The sequence below is a fragment of the Leptodactylus fuscus genome, chromosome 2 (assembly GCF_031893055.1).
Source record: "Leptodactylus fuscus isolate aLepFus1 chromosome 2, aLepFus1.hap2, whole genome shotgun sequence".
In the NCBI taxonomy this organism is placed as follows: Eukaryota; Metazoa; Chordata; class Amphibia; order Anura; family Leptodactylidae; genus Leptodactylus; species Leptodactylus fuscus.
Window position 1 is genome coordinate 139,055,319 of NC_134266.1, and position 26,071 is coordinate 139,081,389.

The 26,071-nt window shown below is 43.2% G+C and overlaps 1 protein-coding gene across 2 annotated transcripts in view; it reads left to right on the forward strand.

Moving 5' to 3' along the window:
* The window catches only part of DHX40 (DEAH-box helicase 40), a 90,667-nt gene that overhangs the window by 14,463 nt on the left and 50,133 nt on the right, over window positions 1-26,071 (forward strand). For both annotated transcript variants that reach the window (XM_075264766.1, XM_075264767.1), the window contains exons 6-11: window positions 5,994-6,060; window positions 7,282-7,413; window positions 14,676-14,775; window positions 18,567-18,653; window positions 18,738-18,920; window positions 21,036-21,116. In XM_075264766.1, coding sequence (XP_075120867.1) covers window positions 5,994-6,060; window positions 7,282-7,413; window positions 14,676-14,775; window positions 18,567-18,653; window positions 18,738-18,920; window positions 21,036-21,116 — 650 coding nt within the window. The remainder of the gene's footprint in view (window positions 1-5,993; window positions 6,061-7,281; window positions 7,414-14,675; window positions 14,776-18,566; window positions 18,654-18,737; window positions 18,921-21,035; window positions 21,117-26,071) is intronic.

The following is a 26,071-nucleotide window of genomic DNA, read 5'->3' on the forward strand; positions in this document are numbered from 1 at the left end:
AGATGAGCGAACAGTGTTCTATCGAACACATGTTCGATCGGATATCAGGGTGTTCGCCATGTTCGAATCGAATCGAACACCACGTGGTAAAGTGCGCCAAAATTCGATTCCCCTCCCACCTTCCCTGGCGCCTTTTTTGCACCAATAACAGCGCAGGGGAGGTGGGACAGGAACTACGACACTGGGGGCATTGAAAAAAATTGGAAAAAGTCATTGGCTGCCGAAATCAGGTGACCTCCATTTTAGACGAATAGTGGATTTCAAATCCGGGTCATATGAGAATGTGAACTTTGTGACTATGAGACAGGGATAGCTGTACAGGCAGGGATAGCTAGGGATAACCTTTATTTAGGGGGGAATGTTATTAAAAATAACTTTTTGGGGCTCTATCGGGTGTGTAATTGTGATTTTTGTGAGATAAACTTTTTCCCATAGGGATGCATTGGCCAGCGCTGATTGGCCGAATTCCGTACTCTGGCCAATCAGTGCTGGCCAATGCATTCTATTAGCTTGATGAAGCAGAGTGTGCACAAGGGTTCAAGCGCACCCTCGGCTCTGATGTAGCAGAGCCGAGGCTGCACAAGGGTTCAAGCGCACCCTCGGCTCTGATGTAGGAGAGCCGAGGGTGCACTTGAACCCTTGTGCACCCTCAGCTCTGCTACATCAGAGCCGAGGGTGCGCTTGAACCCTTGTGCACACTCTGCTTCATCAAGCTAATAGAATGCATTGGCCAGCGCTGATTGGCCAATGTATTCTATTAGCCTGATGAAGTAGAGCTGAATGTGTGTGCTAAGCACACACATTCAGCTCTACTTCATCGGGCTAATAGAATGCATTGGCCAGCGCTGATTGGCCAGAGTACGGAACTCGACCAATCAGCGCTGGCTCTGCTGGAGGAGGCGGAGTCTAAGATCGCTCCACACCAGTCTCCATTCAGGTCCGACCTTAGACTCCGCCTCCTCCGGCAGAGCCAGCGCTGATTGGCCGAATTCCGTACTCTGGCCAATCAGCACTGGCTAATGCATTGTATTGGCTTGATGAAGCAGTGCTGAATGTGTGTGCTTAGCACACACATTCAGCTCTACTTCATCGGGCTAATAGAATGCATTGGCCAGCGCTGATTGGCCGAATTCCGTACTCTGGCCAATCAGCACTGGCTAATGCATTGTATTGGCTTGATGAAGCAGTGCTGAATGTGTGTGCTTAGCACACACATTCAGCTCTACTTCATCGGGCTAATAGAATGCATTGGCCAATCAGCGCTGGCCAATGCATTCTATTAGCGTGAACTGAGTTTGCACAGGGGTTCTAGTGCACCCTCGGCTCTGCTACATCAGATTGCTACATCTGATGTAGCAGTGCCGAGTGTGCATCAGATGTGTAGTTGAGCAAAACTGACTCAGCACTGCTAAGTCTGCATTCGCATAGGAATGCATTGGCCAGCCTTCGGCCAATCAGCGCTGGCTCTGCCGGAGGAGGCGGAGTCTAAGGTCGGACCTGAATGGAGACTGGTGTGGAGCGATCTTAGACTCCGCCTCCTCCAGCAGAGCCAGCGCTGATTGGCCGAATTCCGTACTCTGGCCAATCAGCACTGGCTAATGCATTGTATTGGCTTGATGAAGCAGTGCTGAATGTGTGTGCTTAGCACACACATTCAGCTCTACTTCATCGGGCTAATAGAATGCATTGGCCAATCAGCGCTGGCCAATGCATTCTATTAGCGTGAACTGAGTTTGCACAGGGGTTCTAGTGCACCCTCGGCTCTGCTACATCAGATTGCTACATCTGATGTAGCAGTGCCGAGTGTGCATCAGATGTGTAGTTGAGCAAAACTGACTCAGCACTGCTAAGTCTGCATTCGCATAGGAATGCATTGGCCAGCCTTCGGCCAATCAGCGCTGGCTCTGCCGGAGGAGGCGGAGTCTAAGGTCGGACCTGAATGGAGACTGGTGTGGAGCGATCTTAGACTCCGCCTCCTCCAGCAGAGCCAGCGCTGATTGGCCGAATTCCGTACTCTGGCCAATCAGCACTGGCTAATGCATTGTATTGGCTTGATGAAGCAGTGCTGAATGTGTGTGCTTAGCACACACATTCAGCTCTACTTCATCGGGCTAATAGAATGCATTGGCCAATCAGCGCTGGCCAATGCATTCTATTAGCGTGAACTGAGTTTGCACAGGGGTTCTAGTGCACCCTCGGCTCTGCTACATCAGATTGCTACATCTGATGTAGCAGTGCCGAGTGTGCATCAGATGTGTAGTTGAGCAAAACTGACTCAGCACTGCTAAGTCTGCATTCGCATAGGAATGCATTGGCCAGCCTTCGGCCAATCAGCGCTGGCTCTGCCGGAGGAGGCGGAGTCTAAGGTCGGACCTGAATGGAGACTGGTGTGGAGCGATCTTAGACTCCGCCTCCTCCAGCAGAGCCAGCGCTGATTGGCCGAATTCCGTACTCTGGCCAATCAGCACTGGCTAATGCATTGTATTGGCTTGATGAAGCAGTGCTGAATGTGTGTGCTTAGCACACACATTCAGCTCTACTTCATCGGGCTAATAGAATGCATTGGCCAATCAGCGCTGGCCAATGCATTCTATTAGCGTGAACTGAGTTTGCACAGGGGTTCTAGTGCACCCTCGGCTCTGCTACATCAGATTGCTACATCTGATGTAGCAGTGCCGAGTGTGCATCAGATGTGTAGTTGAGCAAAACTGACTCAGCACTGCTAAGTCTGCATTCGCATAGGAATGCATTGGCCAGCCTTCGGCCAATCAGCGCTGGCTCTGCCGGAGGAGGCGGAGTCTAAGGTCGGACCTGAATGGAGACTGGTGTGGAGCGATCTTAGACTCCGCCTCCTCCAGCAGAGCCAGCGCTGATTGGCCGAATTCCGTACTCTGGCCAATCAGCACTGGCTAATGCATTGTATTGGCTTGATGAAGCAGTGCTGAATGTGTGTGCTTAGCACACACATTCAGCTCTACTTCATCGGGCTAATAGAATGCATTGGCCAATCAGCGCTGGCCAATGCATTCTATTAGCGTGAACTGAGTTTGCACAGGGGTTCTAGTGCACCCTCAGCTCTGCTACATCAGATTGCTACATCTGATGTAGCAGTGCCGAGTGTGCATCAGATGTGTAGTTGAGCAAAACTGACTCAGCACTGCTAAGTCTGCATTCGCATAGGAATGCATTGGCCAGCCTTCGGCCAATCAGCGCTGGCTCTGCCGGAGGAGGCGGAGTCTAAGGTCGGACCTGAATGGAGACTGGTGTGGAGCTATCTTAGACTCCGCCTCCTCCAGCAGAGCCAGCGCTGATTGGTCGAGTTCCGTACTCTGGCCAATCAGCACTGGCCAATGCATTTCTATGGGGAAAAGTTAGCTTGCGAAAATCGCAAACTGACAGGGATTTCCATGAAATAAAGTGACTTTTATGCCCCCAGACATGCTTCCGCTGCTGTCCCAGTGTCATTCCAGGGTGTTGGTATCATTTCCTGGGGTGTCATAGTGGACTTGGTGACCCTCCAGACACGAATTTGGGTTTCCCCCTTAACGAGTTTATGTTCCCCATAGACTATAATGGGGTTCGAAACCCATTCGAACACTCGAACAGTGAGCGGCTGTTCGAATCGAATTTCGAACCTCGAACATTTTAGTGTTCGCTCATCTCTACTCGTTAACACTTAATTTCTAATCAGCCAATCTCATGGCGGCAACTCAGTGCATTTAGGCATGTAGACATGGTCAAGACAATCTCCTGCAGTTCAAACCGAGCATCAGTATGGGGAAGAAAGGTGATTTGAGTGCCTTTGAACGTGGCATGGTTGTTGGTGCCAGAAGGGCTGGTCTGAGTATTTCAGAAACTGCTGATCTACTGGGATTTTCACGCACAACCATTTCTAGGGGTTACAGAGAATGGTCCGAAAAAGAAAAAACATCCAGTGAGCGGCAGTTCTGTGGGCGGAAATGCGTTGTTGATGCCAGAGGTCAGAGGAGAATGGCCAGACTGGTTCGAGCTGATAGAAAGGCAACAGTGACTCAAATAGCCACCCGTTACAACCAAGGTAGCCAGAAGAGCATCTCTGAACGCACAGTACGTCGAACTTTGAGGCAGATGGGCTACAGCAGCAGAAGACCACACCGGGTGCCACTCCTTTCAGCTAAGAACAGGAAACTGAGGCTACAATTTGCCCAAGCTCATCGAAATTGGACAATTGAAGATTGGAAAAACGTTGCCTGGTCTGATGAGTCTCGATTTCTGCTGCGACATTCGGATGGTAGGGTCAGAATTTGGCGTCAACAACATGAAAGCATGGATCCATCCTGCCTTGTATCAACGGTTCAGGCTGGTGGTGGTGGTGTCATGGTGTGGGGAATATTTTCTTGGCACTCTTTGGGCCCCTTGGTACCAATTGAGCATTGTTGCAACGCCAAAGCCTACCTGAGTATTGTTGCTGACCATGTCCATCCCTTTATGACCACAATGTACCCAACATCTGATGGCTACTTTCAGCAGGATAATGCGCCATGTCATAAAGCTGGAATCATCTCAGACTGGTTTCTTGAACATGACAATGAGTTCACTGTACTCCAATGGCCTCCACAGTCACCAGATCTCAATCCAATAGAGCATCTTTGGGATGTGGTGGAACGGGAGATTCGCATCATGGATGTGCAGCCGACAAATCTGCGGCAACTGTGTGATGCCATCATGTCAATATGGACCAAAATCTCTGAGGAATCCTTCCAGCACCTTGTTGAATCTATGCCACGAAGAATTGAGGCAGTTCTGAAGGCAAAAGGGGGTCCAACCCGTTACTAGCATGGTGTACCTAATAAAGTGGCCGGTGAGTGTAGATGATTTGGATATCATCAATGAAATGATAGAGGACCATGATTAAGTTAATCTCAAGCTTGGCCATGAAAAGACTAAGATATTGTGGCACTCCCCATTGCTATACGTCACTGCTGTATATATATGCTGTCGCCAAAGGAAAAGTAATTATTGGTGAAGATTCAGTATTCATACCTTGCTTTTCATGAAGACTTGGCAGGCCTTTTTAACTCTTTCCCAATATCTACTGTAATACTACAAGAAATGTGAGGTATTTAAATATGGGTCTCTGCTGTTGTAGCTGGAGAAAAATAAAATCTAAAGCCAAAATTCTTCTTTTTGCTGTTTTTCCTCCCATAAAATTTTGGATAAAAAGCAGTCAAGCCAATAGACCTTTCCCAAATTGGTATAAATAAAAAGTACATCTGGCTCTGCAAAAACGATGTCTTATGTATCACCATACACGTAAATATAAAAAAGTCATTGATGTCAGAATATGACGACCCCCAAGAAATGGGTCTGTTTTGCATAGTTTTACATTTTTTTTATGGGTTAAAGCATAAAAATCCTATATAAATTTGGTATTGATAGAATTGTACCAACCCATAGAATAAGGGTGACATGTCATTTTGGCTGCACAGTGAATGCCGTAAAAACAAAACCAGAAAGAATGTTGCAGAAACACAGTTATTCTCCAATTCCACCCCATTGTGAATGTTTTACAGCTTCCCAGTACATCATAAAGAATATTAAATGGTACCATTGCAAAGTACAATTTTCCACGCAAACATTAAGCCCCCATATGGCTCTGTGAGCTTAAAAATAAATTCAAAAACGGAAATTAATAAATGCCTGCAACAGGAAAGGGTTAATTACTAATAATGTGGTAACAACAAAACCACAGGGCAGTAATTAAATCCAGCTGAAATTAATCAATGTTTCACTTAAATAGAAGTGAAAGTATGGGCGACCAGGGCTCGTGTAGCATTGCCCTTAGAAAAGCTTTACCAAATGCAATACAACATCTGCAACTGATATGTAGTACTTGTACAATTTGTCCAGGAAAAATTATCTTGAGGTGTCACTGTGTAGCAAAATTGACCGTAAGTAACATAAGCACAGAATTTATAAATGTAATCTTTAACGTGTTTTTCTTTTTACCTTAGACTGTGAAAGTGACCCTACAGACACATTTAAATGAACTGGCTGGGGATATACTTGTTTTTCTCACAGGTAAGCTGGTCCTAAAAAGATCATAGGCCGTGGCATTGAAAACATTTTATAGTTAGGGCAAAGCTTTTGCATAATGAAATGCAGTAAAATAGTTTCTGCTGTGTAAACTTCCGCACGGCTAGCCACAATGGGATGCCAGTGCGGCTAGCGGCATCCCGCTCCTGATTAGGCCCAAATGAATGGTCCTAAACAGGAGCATGTCTTGAGACGCGGACGCCGTGGCTGAATCAGCCGTGGAATAGGGCATCTCGCTTTTTTTTTCCGTTACTAGCTAGTAGGGAAAAAAAGCGAGCGGTTTCCATTGAAGTCAATGGGAGCCGTTTTTGCAGGCGGATTTTGAGGTGGATTCCACGTCAAAATCCGCCTGCATTTCTAATGGTGGCCAAACATTACTAATTTCAGACAGACATTTCCTTAATGACTTGTCACTCATGGTTGTCATGGATGACATTGCCATACTAATTCCATATTAAATAACAAATCACAGAAAGATCCCTGTAGCCTGGTCAGGGCCTCAACTGTGGGTTGTGGATCTGTTGTTTGACAAGAACAAGATTAGCTTCTCCACAGATTTCTGCCATTAGTTGGTCTGTGTCGCACTTCTTTGTGTCTGAAATAGTTGTTAGTGTTTGGCAGAAAATTGTCTAAATCAGCCATTCACCTGTGTCAAATCTTTATTGCTCATAGCTCTTATGATCCACTTCATTCAGAGGCAGGCTTAAAGGGCTCGTTCACAGGGGGCGGTGGGGGCGGATTTTGACACAGAGAGTGACACGGGAGCCGCGTCACTCTCGGGTCAAAACCCGCCTGCCACAACCATTGCAGTCGCGGCTTTCCCCTCCGTAGCTGGCTCAAATGAATGAGCCGACATTGGAGGGTGCTGCTGCTAGGCGGAAGCCGCGGCTCAGCGTGCCGTGGCTTCCGCCTGAAGAAAGGACGTCGCTTCTTTTTTTGCCTAGCGTTAAAAAATGCTAGCAAAAAAAAAAAAAAAAGATCTCGCCCTCTACATAGACTAGCATTATATGGAGGCGGATTATGACGTAGATTCCGCTGTCAAAATCCGCCTCCATGTCCCCGTATGAACTATATGACATGGCACTTGTTTTAAACACGAACAACCTTTCTCATCCACAATATCCTAGCTTTCAGAGCCATCTTTGGAAGTTATTTGTTTCCTGGCCTAGGAAAGTTCACTATACCAGTTAATTTTATATACCACAGGGCAATCAGAAATTGAGAAGGCTTGTGATGTTTTGTACCAAAAAGCTGAAATGATAGACTACCGGCATGATGTCTTTGACTCTAATGTGGAAGGTCTTCTTATCTTACCATTGTATGGGTCTATGCCAACAGGTAAGAAAAGGTTTTTGTTATTTAAAATGACAGTATTTAAAAGGGTATTCCCATCTTAAGAATCCTGTCTATGTTTTTGGCTTTTGTAAATTCAAGAGTTTTCCTAAATATATTTGTTTAGAAATGCTGCTTTATTTGTCTGTTATGTAAACTATTCCTCTCATTGTTTACACATCGTTTCCATTGTTCCCAGCCTGTATCTGATATCACAGGTCCAAGCATTATGGTAACTTGCTTCTCTTTGGGGGGTTGAGTTCTCCAGATTTTTCTCACTTCCAGAGCTGTTATCTTTAGCTCTACTGTCAGGGCAATTAGATCAGCTAATTGCAGTTTGCTAGTAAAGGCCCAGACAGTTTCTGTTATCTCCCTATATACACAAAGATATCATTGAGTTTACAGCAAGTCTGTTGCCTGGGAACATGTAAGTGTTCTCTCCAAACCTGTGCAACGTAATAAACATTTACAGCGCATATTTCATATGCATTATTATAGATTTCTAGTATTGATAACAAATAATCTCTCATAGTAAAGGTCGATGTCTGTCTATATCTAGTGACGTATGTCATAGTGTCCTGTCCATCAAACAGTCAAAGCCCGTCCAACTGCTTGTTGAAAGATTACAGGAAGTGAGAAGAAGGATCAGAAAACTGCTGGGATAGGGAGATAGGAAAAACGCACACAAGCTGTAATATGCTATAAAAAATTTGCGTTCCTTTTTTAGCATTCTTAAAATTGCAATAATTTATGAATTGCAACTATCGCTAAAGCTTCAAATTAAAGCGAAAGGTGTATACATATTAACTAGTTGACAATAAAAAGAAACTCCTGTGGAAACTTCTGTATCCCATTAGAATTGTTCTGGGAATTCTTTAGACTCCTTAAAGAATAATTTTGCACCTGCTGTTTTGCACCAATCTAAATATATTAAGGCTACTACTTATAAAAATAGTTATTTCGATCTAAGATTTAACTGTCTGTTATTTTGTTTAAAGGTTTTTTTTTTCAACATCGTGATATTGATGATATATTCTTAGTATAGGTAATTAAATGGGTTTTCTGGGCTAAAAATATTCATGATCTATCTGGGTCATCTCTGTCCCCTTGGTCATCTGTTCAAAGTGGCTAATTCTCAGAGAATGGAGCAGGAAGCAGACTGATCCATATTCTGCATACTGGCCAGACAAGGCCATCACATACTGTTAAGAGGAAACTTTTCCTGGCTGAGTGCTGCAGACTCAAACATCTCTTAGACACACACTCATTTGATATTGATGACCTGCTCTAAACATACTAGTGCATCTCAATAAATTAGAATATCATCAAAAAGTTCTGGACTGTTGCTCAGTGGTGAAAGGTATTTTCAGATGAAAGTAAATTTTGTATTTCATTTGGATATCGCGGTCCCAGTGTCTAGAAGAAGAGTGGAGAGGCTGCTGCATACAATCCAAGCTGCTTGAGGTCTAGAGAGAAGTTTCCACAATCACTGGTGGTTTGGGGAGCCATGTCATCTACTGGTGTAGGTCCACTGTGTTTTATCAACACCAAAGTCAGCGCAGTCGTCTATCAGGAAATTCTAGAGCACTTAATGCCTCACACTGCCGACAAGCTTTTTGGAGATGGAATTTTCATTTTCCAACAGGACTTGTCACCTGTCCACACTGCCAAAAGTACCAAGACCTGGTTTAATAAGGAATACCCCAGGAGATTCTATGAATATATGGCACCAGGATATTCCATGGCAGCATGGATGAACTAATTTAGTCCCAGGCTTCTGCCAGGCCTAGGTTGCATTTAGCCTCACCTCCCTCCAGTGAAGTGCTACTTCTCACCTGCAGTTCAGGCATTTTTTTCTGCCTGTAGGGGGAGTTTCACTCTCCCCTCTGTCAGATCGGTAGCAGACTTTTGCAAGGGTGGGAGGACCCTTCACTTTCCATTCAAAACAAATAATGAGGAGGGTTTTAGGGGACTTCCTCTTACCGCTCGACCTGTGCTCATCAAGCCTTTCGGAGTGCCCTCTTGAGGGGATTGATGTAACAAATGTGTTCCACCCGTCTGTACTCCCAGTACAGTCCTTTCTGCCCTTTCCTTGCTATAGTGGACCCTTCTCCCTGCCTATCTTTGATACAGGATCGTGTTGGCTGAAGTCTCTGACTCCAGGCCCATTATATCAGACCTGCCTCATATATTCCGCCTGCTACCTGCTCCAGGCACATTTAGTTACTGGCCCTTTCCCTGGGCTCAGCAATAGAGTGACGTTCTCCTCATTGGTGCTTGGAACTGGGGAGCAGTCTCCTGGGATAAGCACCTCACTCTAATTCAAGGGTCCTGGCCCTTCATTTCCCTTGCAGTATCTTAGGCGCTGGTGGGGTTAGTCCAGACTAAGATTCTTCCTCCACTACAAGTGTTACTATGGCCTAGCACTATGGTCTACATAGTCCCTTTCTCAGGGCAATAAAATAAAATACAGTGGCATGCCGTGATGGGGTGCTAGTGATTCAAACTGGTGTTATACTTTACATGAAGCTGGAGAGCTGCTTTTCTGGCATCCCCTCTCTCAGAATTGCTTCTATGTGCTGCAGCCCCTTTTGCCCCTCCTGCAAGTTGGAGCTCTGATTTAAAGCTTTTTCTGTTCTTGGGCAAGATGCAGTTCCATACGTCCCAACTTTTGAAGAACCAAAAGAGGGACCAAATGTGCAAATTCAGCCCCACCCACTTTTGTGTTGACTCCGCCCATTCATTAATTTTTCATGTGCCCGCACACAGTATAACCGTCCTACAGTCACCCGTAAATTATATGTCCCCCCTCTATCTCTCCCCCAGTTTCATATACACCCTTCATCTGCCCCCAGTTTCATGTCCCCCCTCCATCTCTACCCCCAGTTTCATGTCCCCTCCATCTCTGCCCCCAGATTCATGTCCCCTCCATCTCTGCCCCCAGATTCATGTCCCCTCCATTTCTGCCTCCAGTTTCTTGTCCCCTCCATCTCTGCCCCCAGATTCATGTCCCCCCTCCATCTCTGCCCCCAGATTCATGTCCCCTCCATCTCTGCCCCCAGATTTATGTCCCCTCCATCTCTGCCCCCAGATTTATGTCCCTCCATCTCTGCCCCCAGATTCATGTCCTCTCCATCTCTGCCCCCAAATCGTGAATGTCCCACGGAAATCGGGACGGATGGGAGGTATGCAGTTCCCTGGAGGGGCTTGATATAGTTCTCCATTTTCCTCCCTCTTGGCCACCTCATCACAAGACTACTTTTGGTGAAGAAAAGCTAGCCTCCCTGGGAGACCTTTCTGACTCAGGCCCGGAGTCTCTGCAAACTACCTTTCTGCCACGAAGGAGTCCGTGCAGGCTGTACTGGACTCCCTCTGCAGGCTGAGTCTTCCGTCCCTTCTTGTAATGTCTCTTTTCTCTCACAACAGAACTTGTTTGGGATCCTGATAAGCTCTCTCTCTGTGGAGCGGTAACACCTGGACAGCCCATTCTTCAGGTATGGGGCTGATTTTAATCAGATGCCACACTTCAGGTCTCCCATGTTTTTTATGCCTTTCACAATATCTGTATCTGTTTTTACAGGCTGCGTAGCTGTGTTCCCCTTTTCAGTTCCCGTTACAGTGAACTGTGATCATGTAACATTGTGGAAGTCGTTATGGATTACGTTAACCCATGCCTGAGCTGGCATAGAATGCTAGAATGGTTTACAAATGAATGTCTAATTTCCAACCTCCAGACACTCTTGGTCTGACACTTTGAGCTGTGTTTGAACAAGACACAACAGAGGAGGGAAAAAGCAAACAATAAACAAAATGGTGAAAGGGCCCTCCTTTACTCTTCTTGCTCATATAAAAAAACACGAAAACTTGGTAATCTTCAGTAGTTGATACCTTTTTAATGGCTAACTCATAATGATGACAAATGGCTAACGTTTCGAAGCGCAAGGCTCCTTTGTCAAAGCAAATTTAAAAACATTTTTGAAGGATGCATATATATATATATATATATATATATATATATATATATATACACAGAGCAGGCACAAAGGGTGTTAGATTTCAGGAGGAGGGGGGGGTTGTTAGTAGTTGGTGAGACAATGTAAGCAATTGGTGGAGACATTTGCTAGAGACAATGTGGTAATTGGTGGAGACAATATAAACACTTACAGGTCCTTGTCAGATCACACACTACTGTAAAAAGACATGAACCCCTGTGATGCATTAATCCCACACTCTAGTGTCCGAAACAATGTCATGAATTTATATTCATGTATGCGTCTTTCTCTCTTAGATCTGAAATTCCCTCTCAAAATCAGAATTTTCATGTCATTGGTAATGTTGTGGTCCCCCCTGCAAAAATGTTTTGACACGGGAAGGTCAGATCTTTGTTCTTTAATAGTATGGCGATGTGAGTTCATGCGCAGTCTAAGTTGCTGTCCGGTCTCTCCAACATACAGATTATCAGTGGAGCATTTGGTACACATAATTAAATACACTACAACCCCCCCCTCCTCCTGAAATCTAACACCCTTTGTGCCTGCTCTGTGTATATATATATATATATATATATATATATATGCATCCTTCAAAAATGTTTTTAAATTTGCTTTGACAAAGGAGCCTTGCGCTTCGAAACGTTAGCCATTTGTCATCATTATGAGTTAGCCATTAAAAAGGTATCAACTACTGAAGATTACCAAGTTTTCGTGTTTTTTTATATTTCCAACCCACTGGCTAACACGGTACAACAACGAACATTTCCCTTTATCTTCTTGCTCAGTAATGCAGTATATTTATTAGGCCGCCTATTAGAAGCGGGCCATCTGTTCCTTCCTGACACCTCCTGGCAGTCTAGGCTAGCCTGAGGAGTTTCCAGTTCCTTGTTGTTTCAGTTTTTTGTTTTTTTTTTTCTATTCAGACCTTAGGGACCTACTACTGCCTGACCAATGCTCAGAGGTTAGAGCACTGTTCTTGTAAACCTTGGGTTGTGAGTTTAGAGATTGCTGGGATTTCCATCCGTAGGGCTAGTTCACATGGGGCAAAGAGGCTGATTTTGACAGCGGATTTCGCTTCAAAATCCGCCCCTTTACAATACTGGTCTATGTAGACTGGTAGCTTTTTTTTTTTTCTGCTAGCAGAAAAAAAGAAGCGACATGACCTTTCTTCAGGCGTTTCCCGCGTTTTCCGCCTGAAGAAAGCAATAGAAGTGAATGGGAGGCGGAAAACGCGCTTGTTTTCCGTGCGGTTTTTTGAAGAAAAAAAGTGTCGACGCTTTTTTTTCCGGCCCATTCACTTACGGGAAGGGAAAACAGTCTGGCGTTTTTTGAAGCTGTTTTTTTAAAAAAAAAAAAAAAAGCACCAAAAAAAGCTCCAAAAAGCGCGGCAAGGTCCAAAAAAGCTTCCTAATTAGGAAGCGTTTTTTTCTGGTGCCAAAATAAGCCACACGTAATTTACATGTGAACTAATCAACGTTTCTTAGCATCCTGCTGTCTTATTGTGGAATGCTCCACTTGCTTGTGGCCTCCTGTTAGTCTCCAGCTAGAATCCTTGCAGTTTATGGGCTTGCCATGGTCGCACGACCTGTTCAATACATACACTTCCCCTTTGCTAGTGTACAGTGCTCCTGCTCTGGTTAAACCCTAACAAGGTGTACTGTTTACTGTATACCTCGGTCTGCCAATCCTATTCTGGACTCTTGATTCTGCGGTTACTTGCTAGGTCCACTCCCTGCATCTTGGGGTTGGTGGTAGTTGTGGCTGGCCTCATCTCCATGGAAGAAAGCCTTCCATATCTTACCAGTTACTGCTGGTCCAAGCCAGTTCTGACTTGTGGGTCCTAGAAAGGATGTTCCTCCTTTTTTTTTTTCTTTTTTCTTCACCCCAAGGACATCAAGGCTTCTCTGGAGGGTCTACTTGTTCTGTCAAGATTCTCCACATGCGTCTTCCAATTAAGGGACCTCTGCTTTTCTGGAACATTCCCTCTCCTCCCACTTGGCTTGCAGAAGTTTATGGACATTCCCTTGTCCATCTTAACATACCACATCTTAGGTATACTCTCGCCCATCTTAGAGGGATCGGTTTCAGGCTTTCCTCCCCAGGCATAACTGGTCCTATGATATTGAATAGGCATTCTACCTATTCTGAAGGACATATTCCTTTCGTCCCCAGTTTGCCTGCTCCTGTCATGGATGCGACTTTCCTGATGGAAATCTTTATTTCCAATCTCTTGATGGCAATCTGTTCTGCCAAATAACTTCCTTGAGATCTCACAACTTGCTGTCTTAGCCTCCAAGGGGAATTGGTCCCTTATGGATGCATTTGGGGCTCCCTGATCCTCCTTTCCCTTTTCCCCTTTTCCCTTCCCTTTCCTCGTCGCAGATATATTCTGCACCACTCAGTCCTGGACGGCAGACCTTCACACTCAATCAGCTGTGGTTGGTTGAAACCAGGTGCTTGGCCCTTCCTCCTCCTTTTCAATTATGGAATTTATTTTGTTCTGTGGCGGGTTTTACAGACTCGTCCCGCGTTCTTGCTGGGCCACAGTCTGTCTTCTCAACTGACTGTCCTCTCAAGCTACATGGTTCTTCTGAACTGTGAGCTGCCAATTGCTCCTTCTCAAGCGTTTGCAGTGGGTATCCCTTATGGGCCTCCAGGCAGTGTTCTCCTTCCTTACCTACCTTTTCTTGCTGGTTCTGTCAGACTGCTGTCCCCGCAGCTCCTGGTTGTCAGGCCTGACCCTGTGGGGCTCCCTATGCAGTGTGCCTATGTTCTGCACATTACAGTACAATTTTTTTTCCTCCAAATCAGAAGAATCCAGAGCTACTTAGCCATGTCCTGTTTTCATTACCTGGAATATGGCTTGGAGGTGAAGGCTTTGTCACTTGCTTTGTTGGTGACCTGTCTTACTATGAGGGTTTGCAATAAATAAATAGAATTTTACTTTTATACCATATCATATATCATACCAAGTGGTAATCCATTATTTCTATTTTTTGTCTCTACTGTATACTTTAAAACCAGTTTGCATTTTTGCACCAAGTAGGTGATCTGGCTTCTTTTCTTCCTTATTATGTTTTGCTTTATATTCTATACATTTAAAATTAAAAAAAAAGTATATGCTGAATAAGAATTGCTGGGGAAATGTAAGTCTTCTGTTCTAAACAGCATGATTTTTTAGGTAAAGGGAAATATTTCAATGCGTATTGTTATCATAATGTGCGTCAAAGTATTGAACTACATTTCTCATTTTTTATATCCTGTGTCACTTTGCAGATCAGCAGAAAAGAATCTTTCTCCCACCTCCAAAAGGCATCAGGAAGTGTGTAGTAGCTACAAATATCGCTGCAACATCTGTAACAATTGAGGGCATCAGGTACAAAGTTGTTACAATCTCAGCTATGTATTTTACTGGTACAGTGAAATGCTGACTAGCAGCACATGTATATAAGATACACAGAAGCGTAATTTGAAGTTCCTGGACTCCAATGCAAAATTTTTAATGAGACCCCCACTTGTCATGTGCGATATAGAACACTGGTGTCTTCTTATTTTGTAGACAGGCCTTTGGGCCCCCTCAGTCAATTGCTACCTCTGTCCCCCTATAGCTACGCCCAACAAGACACCCTATAAACAACCAAGGATTTGCTGCATGACAATTTTATGCTTTTTCAATGGTTGTGTTACACCAAGACAACATTGAATTCTCTAATTTCTGTGCCTATAAATGTGAATAATTAAAGGGTTTGTTCCTCAGCTAAGAATTTACATTGTTTATGGACTGTAAAATATTGAACTTGTTAATATGCTTTATTTATGACGTGTGTTATCACACCCCCTTTCTAGACCCTAGCACTTCCACTTCTGACTTGGGTTAAATCAGTGATATGCATGGCTGTCTGCCTTAGTTCAGTAGCTAAGCCAAGCATTGTTTTTGTATCAGCTATAAACATTTTTTTTGTTGCAGAATAAATCATGTGATCACATCAGTAAATTGGTGATTAACAGCCACACTCCCATTGTAACAGCGAAGATTGGCGATAACACTTATTTCAGCTATACAGTCCCAAGTGTTGTCTGCAGTATCTAAGGATTTTACAGAAAGAGGAGGCTCCATCTGCTTCTCCTCTGCAATTGCAGGGTGCTGACAGTCTCCAGGTCTGTGATGGCTGAATGCCTAATAGAGTATCTGTCCGTTTTAGACTGTCAGGCAATAATGTTTTCGGTATAAGGAGTATACCAAAGCTTTATATTAGCAATCAAATGATCGCTTTGTCCCATAAAGGGAATAAATTAATAAAATACATAAACTGAAATAGTGATTTAAAAAAACGGAACAGTAACAAAATAAAATGCAAGAAATAATTTTTACATAAACCTGATTTATTTTGTAAAAGTATAAAAGAAATACATTTGTATTGCCTCAAAGTTGAGAACTCCAATGTTAACATGATACTTCAACCATGCAGTGAATGTCTTAAAACATGCCAAAAAAATAGCATTTTTTTACATTCACCCTTCCTCCAAAAATTTATAAAAAATAATAGGATCCACTTATCGTAAAAGAGAACCACTGAAGCAATATCCCTTTCAGTTAAAAAAAAACAAACCCCCAAATGGGTACATTAATCAAAAAAATACTAAGTTACCGTATATACTCGAGTATAAGCCGACCCCCCTAATTTTACCACAAAAAACTGGGAAAACTTATTGACTCGAGTATAAGCCGAGGGGGGGAAATGCAGCAGCTACTGGAAAATTTCAAAAATGAAAATGGTCGGAGTTTTTGGGTGCAGTAGATGCTGGGGAAGGGGAGGGGGTGTTTTGGTTGTCTGTCTGCCCCTTCCCGGAGCTTGAGGACTGTTTTTTTCTTCCCCCACTTGGAATTTAGCCTGGCTGAATATAGGGTAAGTGTAGTGCTCCTATTATCCCCATCCCAACAGAACAGGAGCACTGCAGATCCCCTACATTCAATAGACCGGGCACTTTCAGACACAGGGATACCTAATGTTTGTGTTTCACACTAATTTTCTACTTTTGTATGTATTCTAGAGAAAGGAGTGATTTAGAACTTTTATTTTTTTGATTTTTTTTTTTCTGCACTATTTTATGGGAGATTCTATACATTGATATTGTGGCTGGTCATAGACCCCCCTCACCCTCCTTAAAAAAAAAAAAAAAAAAAATTTTTTTTTTTGCTGACTCGAGTATAAGCCGAGGGAGGCTTTTTCAGCACAAAAACTGGGCTAAAAAATTCGGCTTATACTCGAGTATATACGGTATTTCTCTTATGCCTTATGCTGGCTCTGTGGTTGAATGGCAAATTATTATGTCCGTTTGTCACCTGTGCCTCCAGGAACTCATTTATTTACAAGTGCATCCTAATAAATTAAAATATCATCAAAAAGTAATTTTTTTTTGTAGTAATTCAATTGAAAAAGTGAAACCCATATATTATATTGAGTCATTACAAGCAGAGTGAACTTTCTCTAGTGTTTATTTCTGTTAATTTTGATAATTATGGCTTACAGCCAAGGGAAACCCAAAAGTCGTTATCTCAGAAAATTAGAATATTATATAAGACCAAGTGTAAAAAACATTTAACACAGAAATGTTGACCAAATAAAAAGTCTGTCCAGTAAATGCCCTCAATACTTGGTAGGGGCTCCTTTTACAAGAATGACTGCATCAATGCGGCAATGTGGCATGGAGGCCATCAGCCTGTGGCACTGCAGAGGTGTTATGGAAGCCCAGGTTGTATGATTGCAGCCTTCAGCTCATCTACATTGTTGGGTCTAGTGTCTCATCTTCCTCTTGACAATACATCATAGATTCTCTATGGGTTTAAGGTCAGGTGAGTTTGCTGGCCAATCAAGCACAGTGATACTATGGTTATTAAACCAGGTCTTGGCACCTGTCCACACTGCCAAAAGTACCAAGTCCTGTTGGAAAATGAAAATTCCATTTCCAAAAGCTTGGCAGAGGGAAATGTGAATTTCCTAGTAGACGACTGCGCTGACTTTGGTCTTGATAAAACACAGTGGACCTACACCAGCAGATGACATGGCTCCCCAAACCATCACTGATTGTGGAAACTTCACACTAGACCTCAAGCAGCTTGGATTGTGTGCAGCAGCCTCTCCTCTCTTCCTCCAGACTCTGGGACCTTGATTTCCAAATGAATTGCAAAATTTATTTGCATCTGAAAACACCTTTGACCACTGAGCAACAGTCCAGTTCTTTCTCTCCTTGGCCCAGATAAGATGTTTCTGGCCTTGTCTTTTGGTCATGATTGGCTTGACACATGGAATGCAACACTTGTAGCCCATGTCCTGTATATGTCTGTGTGTGGTGGCTCTTGAAGCACTGACTGGCTCCTTGTGAATCTCCCCCCAAGTTTTGAATGGCCTTTTCTTAACAATCCTATCAAGGCTGCGGTTATCCCAGTTGCTTGTGCACCTTTTTCTACCACACTTTTTCCTTCCACTCAACTTTCCATTAATATGCTTTAATACAGTAATATGTGAATAGTCAGCTTCTTTAGCAATGACCTTTTGTGGCTTACCCTCCTTGGGGAGTGTGTCAGTGACTGCCTTCTGGACATCTGACAAGTCAGCAGTCTTCCCCATGATTGCGTTGCCTACTGAACCAGACTAAGGGACCTTTTTAAATGCTTAGGAAGTCTTTGCAGCTGTTTTGGGTTAATTATTCTAATTTTCTGAGATAATGACTTTTGGGTTTTCCTTGGCTGTAAGCTATAATCATTAACATAAACACTTGAAAAAGTTCACTCTGTTTGTATTTCAATATAATATTTGTTTAATTTTTTCAATTGAATTACTAAAAAAAAATAACTTTTTGAGATGCACTAGTAATTCTGTGAGCCCAGGCAAATTCTTGGTTTTGAAGGTCAAAGAATAGGCTGGTCCTCAAAGGGAGTGGTGACATGATGCTGGACAGCTTCTCTATGCAGTGAAAACTGTCAGCTTACCATTCTTTGTGAATATTAGTTCTGCTGCTATGTGGGGTCCCAGACCCCCAACACCGCCTATAACACATTTCTGGCATATTCAATCGAGATCCAAGATGGGTCACCCCCTTTAAAGAAATATTATTTCTAGGGTAATATTAATTGTTTTCATTTTAAACTCTGTTTATGTTTGTCAGGTATGTTATAGACAGCGGCTTTGTGAAACAGTTAAACCATAACCCCAGAGCTGGTCTAGATGTTTTGGAAATTGTGCCTATTTCAAAGTAAGTTAAAATGTATAGTGTAATATATTTTTATCTTTATTATTATGAGCTATTCTTCATAACTATTTGCTAATTCATCTAAAGAAGTGAAGCAGTTCAGAGAGCAGGAAGGGCTGGCAGAACAGCATCTGGGACATGTCATCGGATTTACAGTGAGGAATTCTGGGAGAAATGTATGCCAGATCACATGATCCCTGAGATTAAGCGAACAAGCCTAACATCTGTCATTCTGACCCTTAAATGCCTGGAGGTAAATGATGTAATCAGGTAATCCAATGTTTCTTTAAATTATGTTACTTTAATATGTTGTAAGTTTCTTCCTGGAATGTTATCACTTGAAGGTGATATTGTAAATGCTGTCCCAGTCATTTACGTTTGAGGAATTCGTTGTCATTTTCCACTGCTGGCGTTTTCGCCCGCGGTCTAGTCGTGATGGGATGCTGATGTAGTGCATCGACATTCTGGCGTGTCTTCCCTCTGCTGATTAGATCCAGATGAATGGACCTAATCAGCAGGGAGTCTCAAGCCGCGGATTCAGTCACGGAGTCCATGGCTCAAGACTCCTTACTAATTAGGGATCGGACAGGATGCTTCTTTTTCCCACATCTTGCTATGATCTCTGCCTCCCATTGAAAACAAAGGGAGGCGGATTCCAGGGCAAAATCTGCCCCCAAATCTGGGGAAAATTCTTCCATTTAAATATACCCTTATTGTGCCAGAATCGTTTGATTCTAATATTATAAGTAGAATTTACCTTCATTAATAAATACAAACGCTGTTTCATAATAGTCTGTGAATGCCTGGATTAGAAATTATTTTTAACAATCTTAACAGTAGCACTCTCTGCAATCCCTAGTGTCTCTGTTTTGTTAACATAATAATATTTAGAGGACCTGTAAGTTTTATTGGTGCTTTCTGGAGTGCCTGAAACCCTATGTACTAAAATATGATTTTAACTATGCTCCCTCTACTGGAGAAACAACATAGAAAAGTTGTATTTGTTAAAGCATAACTAAACTTTCTAACAACTTTTGATTTCTGGCAGTATTTGTGTGATTAATAAATTTTATTAACAAATGTTGGATCATTTTTGTGATATCCTGCATTTTGTCACTCTTTCCCTTGATTCTTTATTCAGACCTGACCTTGCCTCTCACTGAATGTTACTGTGGACTGGAGTATGGGCTATGTATAATGTATCAATATGAGGGTAGGGGAATGGTCACTTCAAACAGTCATATCTTGGACATTATTAAACTTACTAACTTGCTTTTTGTGTCATAATAAAGAGGAGATTCTCTTCTTCATGTGACACTAATGCTGCAGTGTGCTGCTTACTATTTTCAACTAGTGATATCTCTGGAAATAATTTAGATAGCTCTGTAACTTTAACATCACATGAAAGAAGAGAATCTCCTATTTCATCTCCTTCATATGACACTAAAATCAAGTTTGTACATTTTCTAGTGTCTGAGATATAACTGTTTGAAGTGACCCTCCCCTCCCCTCATTATCTCTATATTTTACATCCTGTACACAGAGGCAGAAATAGTTCTCAATACAGGGAAACAAGGGAAAGAGTTAAAAATGCAGGATTTTGCAGAAATGATCCAAAATTTGTTAGTGACACAAATGCTGCCAAAAATTCAAAAGTTGTCTGAAAGTTTAGTTATGCTTCATCATGCTTTGGCGTATTTCTCCTGTCTTTTGCATGCCATCTCTAGGTACTGTGTGATCATCAAAACAATGATACATAAAATAGGTCTTTATTCACCCAACAGAGGCCAAAAGAGTGTTCTGTAGGCTTCTTCTGGATTGTATTGGTATACCTTTTTTCTTTTTGCTTTTATTATATTGTCTACTAGAGATGAGTAAGTAGTATTCAATCGAATAGTAATATTCGATCAGATACCTCCCATGCATAGTTATTGGTGTACTCGGTCGAATACCACGTGGGAAATATTCGATTCCCCTCCAACCTCCCCTGGCGCCTTTTTTTTATTTACACCAATATCTATGGAGGGGAGGTATTTCATCGAATATACTCGCTCATCTCTATTGTCTACGTAAAGGAATCTCTAAAAAAAAAAACCAACACATACAGCACAATATACTTTTTAAACATTGAAGCCTTTTTTGCGGCATGTGCCAGACTTCAGAGGTTTTGTCAGATATATAATACATCTTTTGGAAATGTATATACAGTGTGAACAGAGCCGTATTTGTGGCACACTGCAAATGCCCTGTAACTGAAACATTAAATAACCTTTACGTAAACTAGTCTTCATAAATGCACATATTGTTTGATTTTAAATAGCCACTATATCAAGACTTTTTTTTTTTTTTTTTTTTATAATCATTGGCTCCTTATCATATTCATAGGTTCCCCTACTTGGATCCTCCTGAAGAAAGGTTTATTCTGGAAGCTCTCAGGAAGCTGTATCAATGCAGTGCAATTGACAGGTGAAATAATATTTTTTTTTCCTTTTTATTTATTTATTGTCCTCTTACTAACATGTATTATTAATATAATAATTACCATATCTCATTAACACAGTGTAAATGCTCATATCTTATGCAGATAATACATTCATGTGATTTATTCTTGACAAAAGGGCACTCATTGATGATATTGATCACATATTGAAGCTGTGTGTGTATTTTTAAATGTTATTTCAGAATGCTGTTGGCACACACACTTTGACATCACTGACCTACCTGAAAGGGATCCCAGCATGCTTTGTATGCATAGCAGGAGCAGTTGGAGAACTCCATCCCTTACTAGTTCCCATCTACTAATCCTGTAGCGGCTCATCACTATAGATCAGTGAGCAGGGAGAGTTGAAGAAGAGTTCAACCACAGCAGTTTTATTTTACTCTGGCAGATTGTATAAAGTTCTTTAGAACTCTATTGGGAGGCTTTTTTTGGAGGCCGATTTTGAGGCGGATTCAGTGTCAAAATCAGCGCCAAAAAACTCATGCACTGACCCTTAAGGTTCTCACCTTGTGCCATTGTGATGAGCTCACAACTGCTTAGAGGGCAGCTGATTTTCAACTGGAAGTTGGACTCTTAGAGCAGCTGGGCACCTCCTTCATGTGATACGAATCCCACGTTGCAAAGATCCAAAAGTAGAAGGGTGATGTAATGAATGAAAAGTAGCAAGGTCCAGCACGAACGATCAGCCATCCATGTATCATAAAACGTAGCTTTTGTTTTACATATAAAAACTTCATGTGCAGCAGTAGGGGTTACAATAGCCTACATGTTTCAGGGTTGCCCCCCTTACTCATGGCATGCCATGAGTAAGGGCATAGACAACCCCTTTAAGCAGTAAGGAAAATAAATGAGTACTGTGGGTAGCAGGCGTTTGTTTCCAAAATGTGTGACCACTGTTACCTATATACATCTTTATTCATTATCTATTCTAAACCATAGTGCTGAGTGTTTGACTCAGCAAGACATATATTATACTAGCTGGTACCCGCGACTTCGTCTGCGGTGATCGTAGAAGTGGGTATATACAGGCGCGGATAAGGTTTTCGTACTGTGTATAAGGTATGGGATATGAAATGTAACTTTGTATCTTGTTGTTGCTGTAATTCTGAGAGCACATGAGACTTTTGTGTTGGATGTAATTTGTATTTCAGCTGCTATACGGTGTTGTTATAGTGTCTTTGGGACAGAGTTATTTCAAGTGAATATACTTGGATATACGATATGGTATGATTTTTTATTTGCCACCAGTACATGTAAGTTTTGGGCACAGGATACTCTTGAGCAAGCAACATAAAGTCTGGCCCTGTGCATGACAGTGTAGTAACCAGTGGCGGATCCAGGGTTTGCGGGGCCCTGGGCAATTGACTTTGGCGGGGCCCTATGTGCAGCGCGCTGCAGCAAATTAGGCCCCACCCACTTTTATGTTGACTCCGCCCATTCTCATTCATTATTCATGTGATTCCACACAGTATAATCCTCCTACAGTCACCCGTAAATTATATGTCCCCCCTCCATCTCTCCCCATTTTCATATACACCCTTCATCTACCCCTAGTTTCATGTCCCCCCCCTTCTATCTCTGTCCGCAGTTTCATGCCATTCTCCCCCTTTATCTGCCCACAGTTTCATGTCCCCCCCCCCGTCTCTGCCCCAGTGTCATGCCGTTCTCCCCCCTTCATCTGCCCCAATGTCATGCCATTCTCCCCCCCTTCATCTGCCCCAGTGTCATGCCATTCTCCCCCCCTTCATCTGCCCCAGTGTCATGCCATTCTCCCCCCCTTCATCTGCCCCAGTGTCATGCCGTTCTCCCCCCCTTCATCTGCCCCAGTGTCATGCCATTCTCCCCCCCTTCATCTGCCCCAGTGTCATGCCGTTCTCCCCCCCTTCATCTGCCCCAGTGTCATGCCGTTCTCTCCCCCTTCATTTGCCCCAGTGTCATGCCGTTCTCCCCCCTCCATCCACCCCAGTGTCATGCTATTCTCCCCCCTTCATCTGCCTCAGTGTCATGCTATTCTCCCCCCTTCATCTGCCTCAGTGTCATGCCGTTCTTCCCCCCCCTTCATTTGCCACAGTGTCATGCTGTTCCCCCCTCCCCTTCATTTGCCCCCCCGTTTCTTTGGGCCCCCTCCATCTCTGTCCCCAGTTTCATGCCGTTCTCTCCCCACCCCCTTCATCTTCCCCAGTGTCATGCCATTCCCCCCCTCTCCTTCATTTGCCCCCCAGTTTCATGGGCCCCCTTCATTATTTTCCACCTTAATATTTAATACAAAACAAACACTTACACTCACCTTCTATCACTCACCTTCCATCGTTCCCCCGACACTCCTCTCTCTCACTCCAGTCACATACGCGATGCAGGAGCTGTGACCTCAGCTCCTGCTTAGCTGCGGCCCGGCTTGCGTGTGTAAGTGTGATGTGATGACGTCATCGCGCCTACACACGCAAGCCGGGCCGGAGCTTTAAAGCAGGAGCTGATCTCACAGCTCCTGCATCGCGTATGTATTCAGCTCATCGGCGGACGGACGCCGATGAGCTGAAATCCTGACAGGCAAGTGCCGGGGGGCCCCCAGAGGCTCTGTGGGCCCCTGCACTTGCCCGACTATGCCGAGGCTGACCGGGACCATTTTGTTAGGGCCGGGCCGCGGGGCCCCGCTAAGCTCGCCCGGCCCTGGATCCGCCCCTGGTAGTAACTCCATGTGCCTCTTATTAATAGCAATTAACCCCATCATGTCCCTCACATTAACCCTTGTGTAAGAGTTACTGAAATGTGAGAGACTTGGAGGTAATAATTAAGTATCTTCATTATTGAGGTCTTTTATTATTACCGCCATATGTCTCACATAGTAGTAACCTTTATATGAGGCACACAGGGGTTAATATGAGGGACGTGATGGGGTTTATTCCTATTAATGTGAGGCACATGGAGTTACTAACATTAAACTAATAACCCCAAATGCCTGACATTAATGAGAACAGTAATCCTATGTACCTGTGTGTTTTTCAGTTTCACTTTGCTAGCAGCTTCCTCTCCTCCTCGGGGAATGTTAGCAGGATGTAGACCACTATAGCAGGCACAGACCTGAGTGATTAAGCTCCACCCCCTGGGTTTCCTGCACCCCTCTCAAAGGGGAGTGTCTTTATGCCTCAGCTCTAGCAGCCCACTGAAGAGACTGGGACTGCATTTAACTCTTGCAGGTCCTGTGCTGCTGGTGTGCCAGTGAAATATGGCAGGAGTGCCACTCTTGGCATGCTGACCTCTGCTGTAGAGGGTAATATGAATTTTATGGCTTGCTATGGTTCAAAGTGTGTGAGATTGCAGAGATAGTGATGTGAGTTTGGGTTTTGTGGGGGTCCTGGGAAAAACGTATGTGCGCTATTGTGACGAAAAGTAGCCTATTGCGCAATCGAGTGTAGTAACTATGTTTGTGGAAAATTTCAGCTTGCTATGGTCCAAAGTGTGTGAGATTGCAGAGATAATGATGTGAGTTTGGGTTTTGTGGGGGTCCTAGGAAAAACGTATGTGCGCTATTGTGACGAAAAGTAGCCTATTGCGCAATGGGGTGTATTAACTATGTTTGTGGAAAATTTCAGCCAAATCGGTGGAGCGGGTTTTGCGTGATTGACTAACAAACATCCGAACATCGAAACCCACAAACATCCAAACTCACAAACTTTCACATTTATAATATTAATAGGATATTAAGCTTTCATAAAGGTTGTTCTGCATTATCAGAAAATCATATTGATGCAAACAAAACGTTTCAAGCTGCAGTACTTTTGATTGTAGTAGAATTGTGTCTGGGAAAGACAAGCAGCTCCTTTATTTCTAAACATGAACAACATTTTAATGGCTTATTTCACTAACTAATGGCCCATATAAATATAGCTCTTCAAATTCTTATTCTTCTGACGCGTCTGATAAATAGCTGCGGAGTTTTAGCAGCTTCGAGACCCGTTAGGTGTTAATTATTACAATACTGTAACTGAGATGAACGATCTCTGCCATTATGAGGTTGCCTAAAACAGTTTTGGACCTTGATCTGGCTCTATTTCTATCAGAGCAGTGAAGGTGTACTATTAGGCGCTTTTCAGTATTCCCCAGTTCAAGCTGGTATCTGTGGGAGGAGTGATTATTAACAAAAATGACATTCCATTAGCACCACTTGTATTAGTAACACTGATACTGGTAGTCTCTGTATCTGTTGACCCCTTGAGGGTAAATTGATACCAGTGTCTTTTTTTGTTTTTTTCTTGGAGAAATTGAGTCCACTAGTCATGAGCTATATTATACAATAGAGATTCCCATATGATTTTTATAATATAACCAGGATCTCTCTCTTCATCAGTATTTAGCTTATTTAGCTTTGGTGTGATATCTGTTATCTCGCCGAGAAGATACGTTTTAAACATGTGGAGAGTTTTTTTAAACATGTTTTTTAACTTTTGATCTAATAAAGTTATAATGTTTTAATATACCCCTATCAGTGGTCACTGACTATTGTGAGAAGGTGACAGGCAGAGTGCTGCAGACCAGATATATTGGCCCCAGGTTTCTGAGATATTTGTGGTCCAGGGTGGATCTGGAGTAGGCCTCAGCCCAGGTGTAGATCCTTGGCTCATTACTGGGCCAGAAAAAGGCTGCAGATCCTGTATTTCAGTGCAGTTCCATGAGGTGTGTGGTTCTGTGCTATAATCCTGAGTCCTTTCAGACAATATTGCTCCTGTTTTGTTTGTGTGGTTGGAAGTAAGGGCGGGTTCACACCTGTGCCTGGTGTACGCTTTGTGGGTTTCTGTCTTCTGCCCAAGAAAATGGACAAGAGACAGAAACCCGGCAGTCAGTGTCCACCCGTGAGCGTCTTGTGCCTCTCCACTGCGAAACTTTTTTTTTTTTTACTGGGCATAAAGTCCTGCATGTCTGACTT